Consider the following 19,702-nt stretch of genomic DNA (forward strand, 5'->3'; position numbering starts at 1 on the left):
ATTTGATTTAAATACATTAACAGCAACTAAAAACAAAAACCAACACAACACAAACATATACAATACTATAGGCACTTGCATAAATATAAATATCTAACAATTATATAAGATTTACTAACAATAATTGCGTTTAATTGGCATACATGCTGAGAAATATAGTGTTGTGCATATGTATTTGTATTTCAATGTAAATGTAAGCATAAAAAAAGAGCAACGACAATTTTGAATTGTAAGACAGACATACACACAATTAACATACACATATGTAGCATTGAATTTTAATGTGTGAGCTACGCCTTGCTCGACTTAAAAAAAAAAACAAAAAAAAACACACTAATTATACAATATACCAGGTATAAGCTAAAAATTATATTTGAAATTATTTCACAAAAAAAAAGAAAAAAAAACAAACAAAAAAGTATTGAGTTTATTGTTTAATAGGCTAAAAGGTAGAGATACCAAAGTGTATATGAAAGTCGCCTACGTCTAACTTTAGTCTTATTCAGGTTTTTTTTCTTTTTAGTCAAGTAAAAATTGTATTCAACTGCATTGTTCACATGTATGCAACAGACAAACAATATGTTCGTGGTTGGCCGCCTGGGCATAATCTAAAGGCGTCAAGCCCAGCTCATCCTGCAGCTGGATATGCGCATAGTGCGAAATCAGATACATCACCACATCCTGTCGGCCTAGCTGGCAGGCATAATGCAACGCGGTGCGTCCAGTGCGGTCGGCTTGCATAAGATTACCGCCAGCCAAGCGATAGGATTCAAGGCGTTCGAGTTGAGCGCGTTCGGCCAGCGCACGCAGCACCTCAGCCTGCACCTCGGGCACATCCTGCAGCCTGGCGCCGTGCTTCAACAGCAGCCTTATAATCTGACGATTATCGGTATCAATGGCTTCATGCAGCGGTGTGCGACTAAAACGATCTGCCACATCTGTGGCACAGCCTGCGGCCAACAGATATTCCACACATACTACTTTGCCCATAAAGCAGGCCAAATGCAACGCAGTGCGTCCATCGCAGTTTTTATCACACAAATCAGCGCCGTACTGCTTCAAAGCTTTCAGTTTTTCCACATCGTTCTCCACAATGGATGCTGCCACAATTGCTGGATAGAAAGTGGCGCACATTTGCTCTCGCTCCTTAGCCGTAGACAGACGTAATGTGCGAGCGACGCCTTCAATCAGATCTATATCGTTTACCTTGGCTACCTTATTGGTGGTCAGCTCACCACGTATACTTAGCTGCATGACCTTCTTTTTGTTTGCCAGATCCCACTCTGGCTTAGCCAACACATAAGCTAGCTTGGTAAATGCTGCCTCCTTGGTCATATCGCTGCCTGCCACCACGCCCATGGACATCCAAGCGCCGGTTTCATAAATTTCCGCAACAGAGCCTTTGGGACATTGACTTATATTTACTATAAGCATGCCACGATTGATAGCCTCGCGTAGTACAGCCAGCAGCTCCGCATTATTCGAGGGCACATTGCCTGCGCCAAAGCTCTGGATTACCACGCCCCTCATGGGCTCACTGAGAAAGGCGCGTAGCACCGCTGGTGTTATGCCCGGATACATTAACAACAGACCCACCTGCGTCTCGAGCTTGTCGTGTACCGAAAAGCACTCCAGGCTGCAGGAACGAAATAAAAGTCGACTATTGATGTCCACATTAACGCCCACTTCACCCAGCGGCGGATGATTGGGCGTATCAAATGCATGAAAGGATTCAGCGCTAATCTTGGTAGTCCGACAACCTCGCATCACACGATTGCCAAAGTAAAGCACTACCTCGGGTATATCAAAGTTGCCCGCCAGCACTATCGAGCCTATAAAATTATCACGTCCATCTGTGCGCATCTCAAAGATAGGTATCTGTGCTCCTGTAATAACCACAGGTTTGCCTAGATTCTGTAGCATGAAAGATAATGCGGAAGCTGTGTAGGCCATGGTGTCGGTGCCATGCAGTATAACAAAGCCATCATACTGATTATAGGATTTCTGCAAGAAATTAAATGGCTTTAAGCTAAATTTCCCAACAGATTTTTGTACTTACCCCTATATCCTTTGCTATACGCTGCCAGTCAGACATGTTCATACAGCTGGAGTCCAAGAGCGGCGCATATTCAACCAAATCGTATAGCACACGATACGGCGTCCCTTCTACATGTGGCAGCACCAGTAAGTCTTCATTCTTGTTTAATTTGTAGCTTTTGTCGTGGCAGTTGGGGTAATCGCGCAGTCGTTTGGGCAGCTCATGCTGAATGGGTGCTAGGACACCATCAGCATTACGCATCATGCCTATTGTGCCGCCCGTGTAGATTACATGCACACGTGCCCTCGTCTCCTGGTTGCGGCAACATATACTGCATTTCGACTTTTGCATCTTTCCCAACTGCCACAAGCAACAAGACAAGTAATAAAATTTTACTTGACAAAACTAACAAGTACATAAAATTTTCCTATAAACATACATAATAAAAAATAACGTAAAATTCAAATTGCTTAGCCAGCATTGCCACTTAGTTGCATTTTATTATAAGAGACTTTTTAGTTAATATTTTTATACTAGTGCAGTATCTTATTATTTTTAGTTCTATAATAATGTGATTTATATATTTATGGTGAAGTAAATATACTTAATTAGTACAAATATGCTGAATTTGATAAATACCGCACTGCAGCCCACTGTCATCCAGTAGCTCATTAAAATTACAAATATGTATGCGGATGTAAACAAAACGGCATAGTTTATACTAAAGTGTCCGAGAAAGGTGATTGAAAGATATTCTGCAGATATTAGTGTATTTCTATCACTAATTGTTGACTGAGTAGTTCCATCTAGAGTGGTTCTGCGTATTCATTAAATAAGTAGCTGAGTAAATTGAAGGAGGCTTGGACTACATTCACCGGCCTACACAGGACTCATGCAATGCCGCGCTATTTGAATTAAGATATTAATATATTAATGAGTGGACACATGGTGATTAATTAGCACAACAATGGACTGATACTGATGCGAACAGTTGTTGCCAATGTCTGCCAAAAAAGCAAATCTAAAACAACGAAGCCACAGCATGCAACAGAAAGAACGTCGACAACAACAAAAACAAGAAGAGCTACCCCAGCAAAACGCCAACAAATTATTTGCTACAATTGAGCAATTCCCTAGTGCAGTGTCGTTACGTATAGGCAATATTAAAAATAAAGTGCGAGCGCCCAGCAAAAAGGCATAGCGTCTACCCAACGCATGTCGTCGCCTTGTGGCCAGCCCAGACTGCAGTTGATGATACTACATACGTGTGAACTAGGAAAGCATACGCGATGAACAAACGCACCGTCATCATAGTGTGTTTGCTTGTAGCCACACTGTGCTCATTGCTGGGCGCCAACTTCTACTTCATGTACTACTTGAATGCCGATGATGGCCAGCTGTCCAGCGTGCGTGCGCTGGAGAATATGATACGTCATAAGATGCGCCACCTTAAGCCAATGTATTTAAATCGTAATCCACGTTTCTTCATGTTTCGCAACAAGCTGCTAAAGAACTATAGAATGGCAACATATGAAAATGCCAGCGTGCTCTGGGAAATCGCTAGTTGGGTAAGCTATAAACAACCTTAATAGATTGTATTTAATTTTATAATATTTATAAATTTTGTTTGCAGTGGCCGCATGAGAATGAGATATATCCTCTGTATGATTCGTCCATGGGTCAGTTGCTTAAGACACTACGCGATGAACCTATAACACGTGTCAGCAACTTGGCCAGAGGAACACAACTGAAGTTATTGATGCGGCTACATGAGCAGCAAAAGATTATCTTCAAGCCACAGTGGTATCCACGCGACATAGTCATCGAGGGCGTCGTTTACAGCGGCAAAGATCGTCATATAGCTGAAGTGTATGCATTTTATCTGGGCGCTGTGCTTGATTTACGTTGGACACCCATTGTAGTGGGTCGTGTGGTTAATCTAAAAGATGAAATCTATGCCAAGGGCGATAAAGAGCTGCATGGCACAATCAAAATTGAAGTGGATGAGGAGGGTAATGAGACATACTGTCTCTACGGCAAGTGTCACTATTGCAATGAGGAGGAAACTGTTTGTGGCGATGAGAAGCACAACATTGAAGGCGTTATGATTAATATTGTGCCTGGTACGCTGGCCAAAAGGCGGTCACCCTGGCAACGCACCTACAAAGAAGATAAGCGCGCTGCTTGGGAGGATGATATGAGCTACTGCAAGTAAGACAAATTACCGAAATATTTAATAAGTGTACTTATCTATTAATTATTTTTAGACCACTCAAAAACAAAATGGAAACAATGCGTTTGTTAGACCTTATAGATGTGGCTATATTTGATTACCTTATACAAAACGGCGATCGTCATCATTATGAGACACGCGAGGAGCGTGTGCTGCTCATAGACAATGGCAAGGCATTTGGTAATCCCAACAAGGATCATCTAGATATACTTGCACCCCTCTACCAATGCTGCCTGTAAGTTTTAAAATTATTTATTGAAAACTTGTCATAACAAATTCTCTTATTCTTTTAGCATACGCAAATCTACCTGGGATCGCTTACAAGTATTCTCTGGTGGCGTGCTGACTGAAATAGTCGATAGACTCTCTAAACAGGATTCTCTTTATCCGCTCATTACGGACAAACACAAACGTGGCGTTGAGCGTAGATTACTTGTGGTCTATGCTGTGGTGGAGTATTGCATGGATCGTGAGGGCGATAAAATGTTTAAAACGCTTTAGCTTTAAAGCTTAGTTTGTTGATAGTTGTAGTAAGCTTTAAATCAAAACTTAAACTATGACCAAGTCAAGTGCGCAATAATGTTCCAACATAGTAACTATATAGTTTTTATTATTCAGTTTTTGTTAACTTAGACTTTAAGCTAGAAAAAGTGGTGTGTATAAACAGTTTTAGTCAAAACATTAACTAAATTTCCAATTGTTAATTATTTTTTGCCCTGCTTGACATTGCTGAATGTAAATAGTTTGTTAAACTGTTTGTTATTGCGATTGTTGGGACGATTCTGTAAAAGATAATAGAGGAACAGGATTTAGTTTATGGCGTTTAATGCTTTTGTTAATCAAACTTACTCTGCCTCGTTGCGCTTGTTTGATTTCAGTTCCGCCAATGCGTTTAGCTCCGCCCCTGAATTGTTTGTAGTCCACACTGCTGTAGTCGAAATTCTTAACTTCTTTTTTAGCCAGCAGCTGCACAGGTTGATTGGAACTTTGTGCCTGATGTCTTGACTTGGCCTTGAACTGCTGACGCCTTGACTGCTTTTTGCTTGCTACATTTGATGGATCTTCTTTTTCTATAGGCACTTCAATCACCGCATCGTCGTCATCACTGCTGGGAATTCTGACCACTTCTTCCTTAACAGCAGTTGAATTGCTTGTGCTAGGCTGCATTTCTTCTTTAAGGCGTTTGGGTTGGGTGGCTTGCTCTGCTTGCTTTGATGGCACAAATTTGCGCTTCAACTGTTCTCTTAATGGCAAGCTGTAGAACGCATCTTCTGCGGATTGCTCCTTTGGCTGCTCTGCCGGCTGCTGTTGCTCCTGCTGCGTAGACGCTGTTGGACACAAACGTCGCTTGGCCAACTCACTTTGCTCGCGTGCGTTCTGCTCCAGCTTTTGCTGTTGCATAAGCGGCAAGATGGCCAAATAGCGTTTGTATGGTAAGCGCATCGTTTGACTTTCCTGACGTGCCTGCTGCCAACGCAGCTGATCCGCTGCATTAACTTTTGCAGGCTTGCCAAACAAAGCGCAAGCTGGCATTGCCAAAGGCACTAATGGAGGCACCGCTGCCTGTTCCGGACGTAGCAATTTGCCTGTGCTACTGCGCACCAGCAGCGTAGGCAAATCATCACGCAACTCTTCCATATGCGCAAAGTCATGTGGACAGTGCAGTTTGCTGTTCAAATCCTTTTGCGCACCAGCAAGTGGCAGCGCAGCGCCCATAACATTGTCGCTGCTTTCCAGCACAGGCTGTAAATGGACAATAAACAAATGTGAGATCGTGAGAGATCAAGTTTAAATATAATTTCTTAATGCATAATTATAGACAGCAAGTAATTGTATTTGATTGCTGACAAAACTTACTTTGATCAGCGGCTGCTCACGCGCCTTTAAAACGATTTGATGCAGCGTGTGTAGTTGTTGCCGCACCAGCGGTGGTATGGGATTACAGCAGGCCAAGATGCCTTGCATTTCACGCGGCAAGCTCTCGGCTATTTGCAGCATCATATGATTGGGCAACACATAGCCATAGCTTTCATCCTCTTGACGTGCGGTGGCATCTCGCCAGGCAAATATGCCTTGAAGCGCATAAAGCTGACGATTGTCAAATGCTCGTTTGGTCTTGCGCACCAAATCCAGATGTGAGTCGGGGCCTATGTGGGGTTTCGTGTAACGCTTCTTACACACATCCGCGCTCAGTGCATATACCAGTCGCAGCTGCTGTGGCTGACCTTGCTCCACTTGCAGCAGATCGTTGGTCATACGCTCATACACATAGATGAGATAATGTGTATCCTGACGCGCATAGTCAATAAGCTGCTGCGGCAGGGGACGCATGCGCCAGTCCGCCAGCTGCAGGCTTTTGTCCACATCTAGGTCCACATAATGCTTGAGCAGAAAAGCCAAAGACAAACGAGCCATGTTGAGCACTTTGGCAGCGCGATGCGTGTCAAAAAGATTAACCACATATAACGAGAGATCCCGCTGCAGCCACTCAATGTCCAAATCGCCACCATGCAATATCTTGAGCTTTTTGGGATCCGTCAGTACTAGATTTAGTATATGCATATCGTCACGCAAAGTTAACGTATCGAATATATAGTCCTTGGTTCGTGTAGACATCTGCACCAGACACGTAATGCCCATGAAGGTGCGATAGGAATGATGCTCCACATCAATAGCAATATGCGTCGCCTGAAGCAGCTCATTCAGCGCCTGCTTAAGCATCTCCACAGTGTTTACAATCATCAGCTTAGTTTGTGCCAATGGTGCTGGCATCACGGGCTGTTGCCTTTGTAGCTGCTTTGGCGACGGCTCAAATTTCATTAACTCAAACTCATATGGATGCAAATAGGATACCACATTGCCAGAGTCATCGTACTCGGGCAGCAAAGCTAGCGGCTTCAACGAATTGGGCTTCTCCGTTAATCTAGGCATAAATGGATTCTGCGCGCTGTTATCTACGGGCACCTTAAATTGCGTTTGTGGGCGTACTATGTTCTTGGCCGTAAACAAACGTGCCGACACTATGCCACGGGCTGGAGAGCTTACAGCTGTGGTGAAGTTGCTGCTGCGATTCCAGCTGCCAGCGCGTGGTGTGCCATTATCCTTAACTGGTTCACTTGGAGTTGGGTTCGGCACATCTATTTGTGTTTCCACCACCATATGCTGGTTGCGTCGTCTTTGTCCACTCTTAAGGTCCAAATTGGTAGTAATGCGCTCAAACAATATATCATTGCATTCTTGCACCATTTCTAGCTGCTCATCCGCTGGGCGCCTAAAAATAAAAGCCCAAATTATATGTGATTCTTTTAATAACCGCTGCTTACCTTTTTATGTCACATCTGAGCTTTTCAGACTGCAGAACTTTGCCTATTAGATTCAGCACACGATCTGACTGCTGCTCCAACATGACTCCATACGCTGGGTTACTAAGATGTACAGTGCGTGAGGCGCCTTGCGGGAAAGCGTTGCAGCAGCGTGTGGCAGCCACAACATTTTTAAATGCTTGCTGTAAATTGCGTTTTTAATGTAATTGCGTATTTCACAATCCTTTTGTTTAACATACCGTTGTGAAGCTGATCAAATCTTCATCGCTGGCTGGTGTATCAGCTGATGTGGATGGCATATCGACATCGCCGTCTGTTTCTTTGGCCTGCTCCGGCTGCTGCATTGTATTTAATGTCAATTGCTATTTGAATTTGGCACAACAAAATTCTACAGCCGGTCAGTCGGATTGTGTGTTGTGGTACAATACACAAAAAAATGTGCGTTTGTCTGCTGCTTCTTCTTGTCCCGAGCACACCAATAATTTAGGGTTGTCAATACTACACAAACAGCGGCAAATTTTTTTTTGTTTTTGGTGAACTATGAATATGAAAGAAAATTAAAATAAAACACTATCAATTCGTATCCGGGGCTACAAATTTATAGCGTAATAAATTATCAAAATTAAAATAAAATATTGAAATGATTTTGACAACAAACAATTTGACCGCATCATGTTTTTAATGTGTCGTTTGGCAGCTCTGGGCAGGCTATCATTTCTCGTTATCGGCATCGGAATTTTGCGTCCAGTAACCAGGTCGCAGGCAAGTTTGCAGTTTAGATCCATTACCAAATACACGAGAGCACGAATTGACAGAATCACCGAAACGTAATTATAACAATAATTTAATAACACTACGCTAAACCAACCCAAAGTCCCTAACCCGTCACAATAATATGCTGGACTTGTATAGGCGCACAGTTACGCGATTTCCTTTGGGCAATGTCAGTTACATGTTCGCCTATGGCTCCGGCGTTAAACAGCAAGTGGGCTATAAGCAAATAGAGAAACAGCCGGACCCCAAGAGCGTGATCGATTTGGTGTTCTGCGTGCGTGACTCTCTGGGCTTTCATGCGGAAAATCTACATCGCCATCCAGGGCACTATTCGGCATTGCAGAATTTGGGCGCCAATTTTGTGGCACAATACCAGGATCGCTGGGGCGCAGGTGTTTATTTCAATACGCTAGTGCCGCTGCAGGATTTGGGAATAACTATAAAATATGGCGTAGTGAATGAGCAAAACTTAATGGACGATTTGTTGAATTGGCGCTATTTGTACCTGGCTGGGCGTCTGCAGAAACCAGTTACGCATCTCGTTAACCTCACAGACAATCCTCGTCTACAGACGGCCATTGATAAGAATCTGCTGTCGGCACTGCAGGCAGCGCTGCTGCTCTTACCAGAGAAGTTTACTGCCTATGAACTATTCCATGCAATTGCTGGACTTAGCTATAAGGGCGACTTTCGCATGATCTTTGGGGAGAACAAACAAAAGGTGCACAACATTGTTTTCCCTCAGGTGTCTGAGTTCTTTCATCTGTACCAGCCTGCCATGAGCACATTGTCGGAGTACTTAGCTGTCAACTTGCATGGACAGGAGCCAAAATCAAACAAGCCAGCAATAGTATTTGAGCAGGATAAATCGAGCCGAGCTACAGCATACCATCTGCATCGTTTACCACAGGAGCTGTGCCGCCGTCTGCAAAGCAATGCCGCCTGTCAAGGCGACTATGCAGAGGTTGTGGAGCACCTGTCCATGGCGCCGCTTTTGCCCAAAATATTGCAAGTGTCTGTCAATGATATTGTCTGGCGCAGCAGTGTGACGCAGTCGCTCAAGAATATTGCCAGCGCAGGCGTTTTCAAGTCACTAGTCTATAGCTATCGCAAGGCCAAGAAGACCTTTGCCGCCGTTTAGCTCTAAATGCCATGCTTCACCTTCAATCTACCCTGCCACATTATTGACTAAGTTGCGCTGCGATGGCGCGCTCTGCTGTTAATTAATTTTAAGCCTCAAAGTTGTCCACAATAATAGAAGCAATCTATAGTTACTGCCAAAACTGAAGTTTTTATTGCCGCCATTTCAGAAATCATGTCCAGCGATTCCAGCAGCAGCTCCTGCTCGAGCTCAGAGAATGACAGACGCAAGCGACGACACAAGAAACATAAAAAGTCGGCAGATAAAAAGCCAAAGAAATCCAAGAAACACAAGCGTGAAAAGCGCCACAAAGAGGCAAAGCGTTCCAGGCAGGATGAGCCGCAGCCTTTGCCACAGGCACAACCTCAACAGTTAATGCCCGTGACTGTGCATGATTCTGCTGACAATGCTGATGCTTTTGGACCTGCATTACCACCACATCTGCTCAAACAAGCTCAAAATGATACAACACCAGCAGCATTAATAGGTCCCATTATCCCAAGTGAGCTAATTAAAGCGACTGAAACTACTATTAAGGATAACTCTGACAGTGAGGAAGATTTAGCTGGCAACTTTGGACCGCTGCCGCATGCCACGCACGTACAGCTTGAGGAGAGAGCGCTCGCCATGAAATTAGCTGCTTTAGATGGCGCTGGATTGGGCTCAACTGGCACAGAGCAAGATGTACGTGAAGAATGGATGCTTGAGCTGCCTGAAGTGGGGCTTAAAGGTGGCTTGGCAGCGCTCAATAATATGAAGCGTACGTTTTATCAAGGCAAAGAGCGTCCTGATTTTAGCGATCGCAGCTCCTGGACCAAGACCCCACAAAGTGCAGCAGCAGCAGCGGCTGCTGGTCCGAAGCCTTGCAGTTCAAAAGACTTGGAACAAAGCGCACAGGCAAGGTATGAGCGTCAACGTGATGAGGAACAAGAGCTCATGGCCAAAAAACATAAAAAGAAACATAAGCGTGAGGAATCGCTGGTGGATATACATCAGAAGAAATTGCGCAAAGAACAGCGGCAAAGGGTAAACTTAAATTAAGACACTTATTCTCTTACTACAGCTGGTCTTTTTACAGGAAAAGGAACTTAAAGCAGCAGGTGCAAAGGCTGAACGCCGTCCTTTTAGCCGCGATGTGGACCTGAAGCTTAATAAAATCGATTCAAATCAAACAAAACAAATTGTGGACAAGGCTAAAATACTAAACACAAAATTTTCTAGCGGACATGCCAAGTATCTCTAAGCAATATCTTTAATCTTAATAAATAGTAGTATAATAAAAAAAATGTATGCAAGTCCAATCTCAATTTAACGCTGTGGTGGTGGCTTAGGTTTGGGTATTTTAGCCAGTAGCATTTGTATTTCGTCTTTTTCCTTCCAGTCTTTCCACATCTCGTAAAGATTAACTATGGCGCGTACTATCTCCTGCACCTTGTCTAAGTCCACATTTAGTTCAGCAAACCATTGCTTGGTGGCATCCTTTTGCAAAATGACGCAGGCTATTTGCAGACAAGCAATGGCAATCTACAATTGAAGATTTGAAGGGCAAGTTGAGAATAAAGTGTAGATTTCACTCACCTGATACGGCGGATAGAGCAAACAGACGTCCGTGCGCAGCGAGTCGTTTACTATGCGCCAGCTTAACGTGAGTAGCTGATCGTCCTGACTCATGTCCTGCACGAGCTGAAGCAGTGGGCGATAGGGTTGAAACACTATCAGGCAGCAGTCCAGATTCTCTAGCAAATAAAACTCACACTCGAGTATGTGATTGGTGCGATAGGGAAATTCCTGTGTATGCGCATAGGCATAGCTAAACTTTGTCTTGATGGCCGACTGACAGATGGAAATAAGACGCGAATTGGAAATGACACCAAACTCCTCCACTTTAGATGCCAGCAATATGCAGGTGGGCGCCAGCAGCAGCGGATCTATATTCTTCAGCGAGTTGCGCGCATAGAAGCGCTTAAAGTAAACTGTAGCCGTGGCAATAACTTGCTGGCGCAGTTTCAGCTGTTCCCCCAGCACTTGTATAACATTCGCAAAGAATATAAAGATCTTCTGGTACTCATCCTCGCTGAGCACTAGCAAATCACTTTGGCGTTCTCGCAACAAGTCCTGTTTGTCCAATATCCATTGTTGTGAGTGCGAGCTTTGCCAGAAATTGCCCGCCATTGTAAACAGAGTGTGCCTCTGCTTATGTGACTTTTATTTTGGTCAGAGATTAAGTTGTGTGTATTAAAAAAATAAATTAAATTCAAAATTTTGTTGAAAAATTTGCAAGCAACGAAAAAAACACAAAATAATAGCCGCTACGTCGCGTTGCCAACTAATGGAAGCATAAAGAAGTGTGACCAATATTTATCAAACAACACTCAAACAGCTGATTTGGCAGCCAACTTCACGTTGTGTGTGTGAAATTTTCTCTGTAGGCGCCGCGACAACGGAATCGCGAAAGTTTAACTAATTTTAAGTGCAGCGTATTTGAAATAGAAACTTAAAAAGCAATGGCGTTGCGTGTTTTGAGTGTAACGCAAAATATGCGCACATTCGTGCGTGGCGTTGACCTCATCAAGGTAAATTGCGATTGATTGTTTGATTACGGCTCCAGCATTTACAATTACGTAATTATTAAATGCTGTAAGCCTTACGCCTGCCCAGGGTATATTTACGCAATACAAATGACTTGAAACTATGGCTTACTGCACTTGCAGTGCTTGTCATTATGTTAATATTATTTATAAAACTGCTTAAGATAGTTACAAAACTGTTGGCACAATTTTAAGGTTATGTGACTCAATCAATCACAACTAAAGTTTTATATTGTTCTCTTTCTCTTCACAGCGCTACAAATCCGCTGCATCGCTGCAGAAGACGCTTCTGAACATACCTGCCACGCAGGTGACTAAGCTGGACAACGGTCTGCGTGTTGCTAGCGAGGATTCCGGCGCCTCCACCGCCACCGTTGGACTCTGGATTGACGCTGGTTCGCGTTCCGAGAACGAGAAGAACAATGGCGTGGCTCACTTCCTTGAGCACATGGCCTTCAAGGTAAAGTCTACTTATGCTGAGCTGACAGTCTTACTTAAGTTGTAATTCACCCTAGGGCACTGCCAAGCGCTCGCAAACTGATCTGGAGCTTGAGGTTGAGAACCTGGGCGCCCATCTGAATGCGTACACATCTCGCGAGCAGACTGTGTTCTATGCCAAGTGTCTGTCCAAGGATGTACCCAAGGCTGTTGAAATTCTGGCTGATATTATCCAGAACTCTAAGCTGGGTGAGGCTGAGATTGCACGCGAGCGCTCTGTGATTCTGCGCGAAATGCAAGAAGTTGAGAGCAATCTTCAGGAGGTGGTCTTCGATCATTTGCATGCCACCGCCTACCAGGGCACTCCCCTAGGCCAGACCATCCTGGGCCCCACCAAGAATATACAGTGTGTATTTAAAAAAACAGTGTATATATATTGTTAGCTAATCGGTTATTCTTGCAGGTCGATTGGCAAAGGCGATTTGACTGACTACATTCAGACCCACTATAAGGCATCGCGCATTGTTTTGGCCGGCGCTGGAGGTGTACAGCATAATGAATTGGTGAAACTGGCTGAACAGAACTTGGGAAAACTGGAGGCTAGCTTGCTGCCACCAGAGGTTACTCCATGCCGCTTCACTGGTTCCGAGGTGCGTGTGCGCGACGATTCGCTGCCATTGGCTCACATTGCTGTTGCTGTTGAGGGCTGCGGCTGGACCGATCAGGATAACATCCCCTTGATGGTGGCTAACACTTTGGTTGGTGCTTGGGATCGCTCCCAGGGCGGTGGCGCCAACAACGCCTCCAACCTGGCTCGTGCCAGCGCCGAAGACAGTAAGTTTGCAAATATATTACTTATGCGCATCTCTCCTTTTTTTTGTTGTAATTTTCAGATTTGTGCCACAGCTTCCAGTCGTTCAACACCTGCTACAAGGACACTGGTCTGTGGGGCATCTACTTCGTCTGCGATCCCTTGCAGTGCGAGGTAAGAGTTGATAATTTATCTATATACCAAAATTGTTTCAATATTTTGTTTTTAGGATATGCTCTTCAATGTGCAAACCGAATGGATGCGCTTGTGCACCATGGTCACCGAAGCAGAGGTTGAGCGCGCCAAGAACTTGCTCAAGACGAACATGCTGCTGCAATTGGACGGCACCACACCTATCTGCGAAGATATTGGCCGCCAGATCCTGTGCTACAACCGCCGCATCCCATTGCACGAGCTGGAGATGCGCATTGACGCTGTGACCGTGAATAACGTGCGCGATGTCGCCTTGAAGTATATCTATGACAGATGTCCTGCCGTGGCCGCTGTGGGACCCGTCGAGAATCTGCCCGACTACAACAGAATCCGCTCCTCCATGTACTGGTTGAGAGTCTAAATAGACAGGACAGTCGTGTAGTTTAATTCAAATATAATGCAAAACAAACAGAGTAAAGGAAAACACAAAAAACCAAAATAAATTAACAACAATTAATTGATTATTTTATGTGTGCAGCTATATTTGTTCGTTGCATTTTATTTACATAAAAAACTACATTAATTGTGCGTGTAGCTGGTAGGAATGCCACTAAGTCCCTGCTGCAGTTGTGCTGGTTCGGTTTGACCCAGCGCTGGATCTAAGCCTTGCCAAGAGCGATCCTCAAATGTCAAGCCCGTATTTGTGGTCATTACCGACATATTGGCTTGTGTGGCTACTGTGTTACTCGAAATCTCAGCTGCACCATTAGCGCTAACCACTCCGCCACGCATGCGTCCACTAACCAGACTCACATCCTGCTCTGGTATGGCTGCCTCGTCGAAAGGTAGGAAACTGCGTCCCTCTGGCAGCAGCTGCTTGAAGTCTGTCACATAAGCATCTGGGTATTTCATATGCCAAGCTGGATTCAGCGCCATCTCCGCTTCGAAAACTGAAACTATAGGCTTGTAGTATTCCTTAGAGTTATACATATTGTTAAAAGGACAACCAATGAGCACAAAGCAGTCTATTTCCATAAAGTTCGCCAGCTTCGCTGGAATAATACGACCCACTGAAATGAGCTGTGTCTTTATGCCACGGCTCTTGGCCATAGTTTGCAGACGCGACACCACATCCAGATAGCCAACAGCGCTCAACGTGGCCACAATTAAGCCCAAGGTTTGCGCATCCTTGCATTTTTCTATATAATAGTAGCGACGTCGGATATACTGTGCTGTCAGCGGATTCTTGGCGCTAAGTGTGCCTATCGCGCCATCAAAGATATGCCATTGGGCAGCTTTTGTGGTCAACGATAGATTGGCAAACCGCTGATTATCAGCGCCGACAAAAATGCAAATCCGCTCTGCTGTAGTGTCCTCTGCTGGCTTGTTATCAACATCCTCAGCTGCGGATGGGTACAGCTCAATCTGCAACTTGGCCGATTGCAGAGCGTCACGCACTTGACTATGGAAAGTGTCTTCGCCATCGGTAGTCTGCTGCTCGTAATGATGATAACCAATATCCAAGTACAAGCACACTTCACGCTCTGCGCACTCCGGTTGCAGTATAACCAGCTGCTTTAACAGCTCAGCCATCTCCAAGTGCAGCATGGGATACAAATAAAGCACGGGTAAGCGACTTCCTTTGCTGCGGCATGCATTGCCAAAGTGTATAATGCTGTCAGCTTCCACATGAGCTGCAGCTATTTCATCTACGCAGCAACTGCCGTATGTTGTATCAGCCATAATGAAAACTTTACACTCCTCCGCCTTTAGTGCTTCCGTTAAGCTACTGCTGATGCCATTGCTGTGTGGCAAGTAGTCATCTGGAAATTGCAGGCATATCTAAGGAATGCCTAAAGCTATAAGATCTATAAAACAATTGGCAGCTATTACGCACCCGTTTGTAACCATTTTGTTTTATCCAACCGCAGCTGACTTTCTTATGAGTTTCATTCCAGATTTGTTCGAATGTTACCGGCTGCTCTGTTTGAATCTCTGCTTCGCGCTCTAAGGCGGCTGTGTCTGAGCTGAAGAAGGAGGATGCAGTCGTGGAACTCATTGTTTTTCAGTTGAAGCGAAAAATCTCATAAAATAAACAAATTAGCAAGGCGGTCTCGTCTTACACAAAGTAAACTGCAATAGAGATGGGCGCGTGATTTAGGCGGCACAGATCGTGGAATTTTGATAAGCGGAGCAACATTTTAGAAGAGCTTGAGAGCGTACGTGACGAAAAACGATCACGCGCTCATCCTTAAGCTATGTTATGGTCATCTCTTTCTGCAGTTCGTACTTTTACAATTGACACATGTCATCCACTATATAATTCGTGCGAGCGAGAAACAGTATTCGCATCAAAAATTCGACGACACCGACAAAATAAGAAATATTTTTGCGCAAATAAGACGCGTCTAGAGTTTAGCGTCAGTTAAAAAATAACTTTATCAAGTATTAAGTCTATAAGGATTGTTCGGTTTTAATATTAAACACATATACGTAAAGCTAGAGCTTAATAAAAACAATGGATGAGTCACGCGAGGAAAGCCAGTTCATTGTGGACGATGTCAGCAAGACAATTAAGGAGGCCATTGAGACAACTATTGGTGGGAATGCATACCAGCACGATAAGGTAAACAACTGGACCGGTCAAGTGGTGGAGAACTGTCTAACTGTGCTGACCAAGGAGCAAAAACCATACAAATATATTGTGACCGCTATGATAATGCAAAAAAATGGCGCTGGTTTGCATACGGCCAGCTCGTGCTACTGGAATAACGACACTGATGGCAGCTGCACTGTGCGCTGGGAAAACAAGACCATGTACTGCATTGTTTCTGTTTTCGGCTTGGCCGTTTAGAAGCAAAAAAAAAAACTACAAATGATACTAACAACATTAAAGGGGGAGGGATAAACAAGATTGCCGCTGGCGCCTTGCATACATTTTGCATGTAAGTTCAAGATAAACAAATGTATTATTAAATATTTATTTATTTGCGTTTTACAGCACCCAAAATGGGTTCAACATATTTTTTGAACTAACTACAAACAACGACGACGAGCCAAGCATTGTCGATACTTGCAGCTAAATTTCCAATTGTTTAGCAATATGAAAAGAAAGAAAAAAATAACGAAATATTATTCATGTATTATTTTTATTTGTGAGTTTTATGACTAACATAGAAACGTTAAAAGGTTACTCACAAATTTCAAATTAAAATCTAAATAAAATTAATGTAAACATAGAAACGTCCTTGAGTTCAACCACTATGTGCCCCCTAAATTGTTTAATCGATGCCGCTGCAATCATCGATATAGGGTAAAAGCACGCAATTACTTTTTGCGTTGGAAACGTCTGCCAGTTGCTAATGGTGGCACTGTACTGGGCAAACGCAAGGATAGCACATCCGAGCGAGACTTTGGTCGCGCATTTACAATATGGGCATAAGTTTTTATACGCTGCTTGGATGTGCGCAAAATACGAGATAGTTCATTAACGTCCACTTCGTATTTGTCGCTGATGAGCAAGGCCAGGACAATAAAATGCGTGAGTGCCTTTTCTGTGCTGAATGTGGTGCGCGAGCAAGACTTGACCAAATTAGGATCCGCAAAGCGTTGCCGTATATCATTCTCAACTTTTTCCGATATGCGCGACAGTTCAACATATTTCATTTGTCGCTTGCGTAGCGCTATCAAAGACTGTAAAGCATCCATGTAGATTATTAGCTTAATGTGCAAATAGTCCAGCTTGGAGGTAACTGCTTTCTCCTGCAAGCGCTTAATGCACTCGCGCAAATAATCTGATTCAATGCTGTAAGTGTAAAATGATTAACATGTTTTAAGTGAAGCAAGATCAACTACTTACGGCAGCGAATCCAGCGGTGCGGCAAATACGCTCTTGGCTTCTTCGTCTAGACGCTCGAGGAGCGCACGCGGGACCACATCCTCTACATCATAAACTTCGTTTACTTTTGTTGCTGCCTTATCAAACTTCGGCACTATGCTGGCCAGATACTCCACATTGCTAGTGCTTACGTCAGCCAAAGTGTCGTCTTCCTCATCGTCAACTTCATGCTGTGCAGAACTCTGTACTGTTTCGTCTAGATCCCTACGCACCACATCCACATTGACCATCATCTGTTCACGATTGGCCACATAGCGTGAGGCCTTGCGTCCACCAAATTCCTTGAGCAGTTTTTTTGCGGCATGTTCTTTGCTCAGTACAGTTTGTTTGCTTAATGCAACATTATCGTATATATTATTAGATAGTAGCGCTTGGTTTACGGGTATTAATTTCGCCTTGTTGCTGGACTTGTTGCGTATGCATATATAAGTGTCATATTCTTGGCTATTATTCTGTTCATGCAAGTCTCCCAAATAAATACTTTCGCCTGCCAGAACCAGTGAGCGTTTGCGTGAATTCCGGCTACGCTTGGACTCTATCACACTGTAATCGGCATTGCTTTCTAATGAGCCATTCTGAAAATTCACTGCAAATGACAATATTTTAGTATTTGTTGCGCTGAGAAATTAGGCACTTACCCAGCGTAGGTGGATATTCATCTCGTTTGTGTTCGTAAACGGTTTCTATTAACGTTTTTTCATCCATGTTTTGTACAAATTAAAAAACGCTGTCGCTTAAATCGCACGTGTAGAAATCAGCTGTTGCTTTAGAGTGACCATGGTTGGCACATCACCGAAAATTTCAAAATTGGCTTTCGATTGTTTTCGATGACTTTTTTGAACATACATATATGTATGCTACAGAAAAGTTGTACTTACGCTGCCAGACAATAGATGGCGCCAAATGACGTCCAATTGCAAAGTTTATTTAATTTTATTTTTTTTGAGGTACACCATTAAGATGAGTATAAAATAGCTGCATCAATATTTGTTTAGTGATTGTTATTGTTATGGTTTTAATAATTACAACAACATTACAACAACTCATAAACATTTTTTATCTGTTTTGAAATTTTCGAGTGAATTTATCTAATTGCATGTACTGATATTTTTCAAGCGAATGCCTTTCAAACAGCAAGCCGGAAATGCAGATTAAAATTAACAAAAGTCATGAATCAAGCAAAAAGTTAATTCAAGAAATAATAAAATACTGAAAAAGGTCAACAAAAGGAAATGCAAATCATTGCATGTCAAGCCCCTAAAGAGACCTAAATCCAACTGCAATGAGTGTAAAAGAGAGAGTTATGCTCATATATGGAGCAGAACTAATTGTGCAGAGAGCAATTAGCATGAAATTTTGTATAGCCAAAGACCCAACACTTTACTAATCTGCAAGTGTCAAGCGCTGGAAGCTGATGCGGCTGCCCGAGAGACGCGACAATGAGCAAACCGACAAACAATGCTGGCAAAGGAGTTGATGAAGGCGGTCTGCCAGCCATTCAGGGTTGAAGTGTGCGTTCCGAGTAACAACAAATTGGAAAGAAAAGAGAAAAAACCGTGCACCAGCATTGAGCGCACGACGGAATCAGACTTCGCTTGAAATGCAAGGGCAAGGGGTTATGGCTGTTGGCTGACTCACAATCAGACAGGACGAGGACAACAGGTCGCTTGCTCGAAATATGTTTTGTATGCTACCTTTTTTTTTTGCGCGTAATGAAATACAAGTACTACCAACGACGATGTCTGATATCAAAAGATATTCGATCGTGCATGCAACGTGCGTTCATTGCTGCGCCTTCGCCTTCATCTACATCAGCGTCTATTGTGCTGATGTCGCTGTTGTCATTTTGTTAAGCGTTTCATACGTATTTATGCCAAAGATTACATGTTGATCTCGCATATCTTTCATCTTCTGTCATATGATCCGCACATACATTTATTCGAATAAACTGAAATTGAAATTGAAATCAAAATGCCGTCAATCAATGTTTCTTTAACAGTTAAGTGCAGCCAAAGTCATGGCAATGCATTAATTATAGTTAAACTTAAATTAATTCATAGCACATAGCACAGCTAGAATAAATTGCTTATCAAATGCAATCTTTATTGAGTTAGCATTTCTATTTTATAAATGTTGACAAGTGGATCGCTTCTTTGGTAGTCGCTCGACCGAATCTTTGTCTATTGTGTCCTACGCCTGATGCTAAAAATTGATAAGACAAGCTGCTTTCATTCATTTAGCAGGCATTTAAAGCACTTGATGAGGGTCTGTTTTATATAAAAAAAAAATAGAAAAACAAAACATA

General features: G+C 43.3%; 10 protein-coding genes across 12 annotated transcripts; 5 read left to right on the plus strand and 5 right to left on the minus strand.

The window, feature by feature from the left end:
* Nucleotides 1-421: 421 nt before the first annotated feature.
* LOC108604844 (L-asparaginase 1) lies at nt 422-2,467 on the minus strand. Its single transcript, XM_017994464.1, has 2 exons — nt 2,060-2,467; nt 422-2,004 (listed from the first exon to the last, which is right to left on the minus strand). The coding sequence occupies exons 1-2, from the start codon at nt 2,387-2,389 to the stop codon at nt 541-543; spliced, it is 1,794 nt and encodes a 597-aa protein (XP_017849953.1). The 5' UTR covers nt 2,390-2,467; the 3' UTR covers nt 422-540.
* An 860-nt stretch (nt 2,468-3,327) lies between these two features.
* Nucleotides 3,328-4,791, plus strand: LOC108603105 (glycosaminoglycan xylosylkinase homolog). Its single transcript, XM_017991609.1, has 4 exons — nt 3,328-3,606; nt 3,672-4,249; nt 4,306-4,506; nt 4,565-4,791. The coding sequence occupies exons 1-4, from the start codon at nt 3,328-3,330 to the stop codon at nt 4,770-4,772; spliced, it is 1,266 nt and encodes a 421-aa protein (XP_017847098.1). The 3' UTR covers nt 4,773-4,791.
* A 172-nt stretch (nt 4,792-4,963) lies between these two features.
* Nucleotides 4,964-8,179, minus strand: LOC108603102 (exosome component 10). The gene is made up of 5 exons (XM_017991605.2): nt 7,834-8,179; nt 7,595-7,776; nt 6,129-7,542; nt 5,121-6,014; nt 4,964-5,053 (listed from the first exon to the last, which is right to left on the minus strand). The coding sequence occupies exons 1-5, from the start codon at nt 7,936-7,938 to the stop codon at nt 4,976-4,978; spliced, it is 2,673 nt and encodes an 890-aa protein (XP_017847094.1). The 5' UTR covers nt 7,939-8,179; the 3' UTR covers nt 4,964-4,975.
* Nucleotides 8,180-8,329: 150 nt separating this feature from the next.
* Nucleotides 8,330-9,531, plus strand: LOC108603107 (phosphatidate cytidylyltransferase, mitochondrial). Its single transcript, XM_017991612.1, has 2 exons — nt 8,330-8,421; nt 8,469-9,531. Exon 2 carries the CDS (start codon nt 8,490-8,492, stop codon nt 9,507-9,509), a length of 1,020 nt encoding a protein of 339 aa, XP_017847101.1. The 5' UTR covers nt 8,330-8,421; nt 8,469-8,489; the 3' UTR covers nt 9,510-9,531.
* On the plus strand, nt 8,335-10,816 carry LOC108603108 (GPALPP motifs-containing protein 1). 2 transcript variants are annotated; one of them, XM_017991614.1, is made up of 3 exons: nt 8,335-8,421; nt 9,679-10,535; nt 10,588-10,816. In XM_017991614.1, exons 2-3 carry the CDS (start codon nt 9,684-9,686, stop codon nt 10,750-10,752), a joined length of 1,017 nt encoding a protein of 338 aa, XP_017847103.1. In that variant the 5' UTR covers nt 8,335-8,421; nt 9,679-9,683; the 3' UTR covers nt 10,753-10,816. The 2 variants fall into 2 exon arrangements, with proteins under 2 accessions (XP_017847103.1, XP_017847102.1); XM_017991613.2 differs by lacking the exon at nt 8,335-8,421 and having other exon boundaries at nt 9,664-10,535.
* LOC108603110 (cyclin-C) lies at nt 10,742-11,818 on the minus strand. The gene is made up of 2 exons (XM_017991615.1): nt 11,088-11,818; nt 10,742-11,033 (listed from the first exon to the last, which is right to left on the minus strand). Exons 1-2 carry the CDS (start codon nt 11,679-11,681, stop codon nt 10,818-10,820), a joined length of 810 nt encoding a protein of 269 aa, XP_017847104.1. The 5' UTR covers nt 11,682-11,818; the 3' UTR covers nt 10,742-10,817.
* A 105-nt stretch (nt 11,819-11,923) lies between these two features.
* Nucleotides 11,924-13,992, plus strand: LOC108603104 (mitochondrial-processing peptidase subunit beta). The gene is made up of 6 exons (XM_017991608.2): nt 11,924-12,082; nt 12,351-12,557; nt 12,613-12,941; nt 12,999-13,369; nt 13,429-13,520; nt 13,576-13,992. The coding sequence occupies exons 1-6, from the start codon at nt 12,014-12,016 to the stop codon at nt 13,918-13,920; spliced, it is 1,413 nt and encodes a 470-aa protein (XP_017847097.1). The 5' UTR covers nt 11,924-12,013; the 3' UTR covers nt 13,921-13,992.
* Nucleotides 13,993-14,047: 55 nt separating this feature from the next.
* On the minus strand, nt 14,048-15,755 carry LOC108603103 (2-(3-amino-3-carboxypropyl)histidine synthase subunit 2). Its single transcript, XM_017991607.1, has 2 exons — nt 15,397-15,755; nt 14,048-15,341 (listed from the first exon to the last, which is right to left on the minus strand). The coding sequence occupies exons 1-2, from the start codon at nt 15,556-15,558 to the stop codon at nt 14,079-14,081; spliced, it is 1,425 nt and encodes a 474-aa protein (XP_017847096.1). The 5' UTR covers nt 15,559-15,755; the 3' UTR covers nt 14,048-14,078.
* Nucleotides 15,756-15,884: 129 nt separating this feature from the next.
* Nucleotides 15,885-16,380, plus strand: LOC108603111 (dynein light chain Tctex-type). The gene has a single exon (XM_017991616.1). The coding sequence runs from the start codon at nt 16,018-16,020 to the stop codon at nt 16,351-16,353; it is 336 nt and encodes a 111-aa protein (XP_017847105.1). The 5' UTR covers nt 15,885-16,017; the 3' UTR covers nt 16,354-16,380.
* A 123-nt stretch (nt 16,381-16,503) lies between these two features.
* Nucleotides 16,504-18,149, minus strand: LOC108603106. 2 transcript variants are annotated; one of them, XM_017991610.1, is made up of 3 exons: nt 18,036-18,149; nt 17,359-17,983; nt 16,504-17,304 (listed from the first exon to the last, which is right to left on the minus strand). In XM_017991610.1, the coding sequence occupies exons 1-3, from the start codon at nt 18,100-18,102 to the stop codon at nt 16,827-16,829; spliced, it is 1,170 nt and encodes a 389-aa protein (XP_017847099.1). In that variant the 5' UTR covers nt 18,103-18,149; the 3' UTR covers nt 16,504-16,826. The 2 variants fall into 2 exon arrangements, with proteins under 2 accessions (XP_017847099.1, XP_017847100.1); XM_017991611.1 differs by having other exon boundaries at nt 17,359-17,972; nt 18,036-18,143.
* Nucleotides 18,150-19,702: the final 1,553 nt, after the last annotated feature.

This window comes from Drosophila busckii, chromosome 3R (genome assembly GCF_011750605.1).
Source record: "Drosophila busckii strain San Diego stock center, stock number 13000-0081.31 chromosome 3R, ASM1175060v1, whole genome shotgun sequence".
NCBI lineage: Eukaryota > Metazoa > Arthropoda > Insecta > Diptera > Drosophilidae > Drosophila > Drosophila busckii.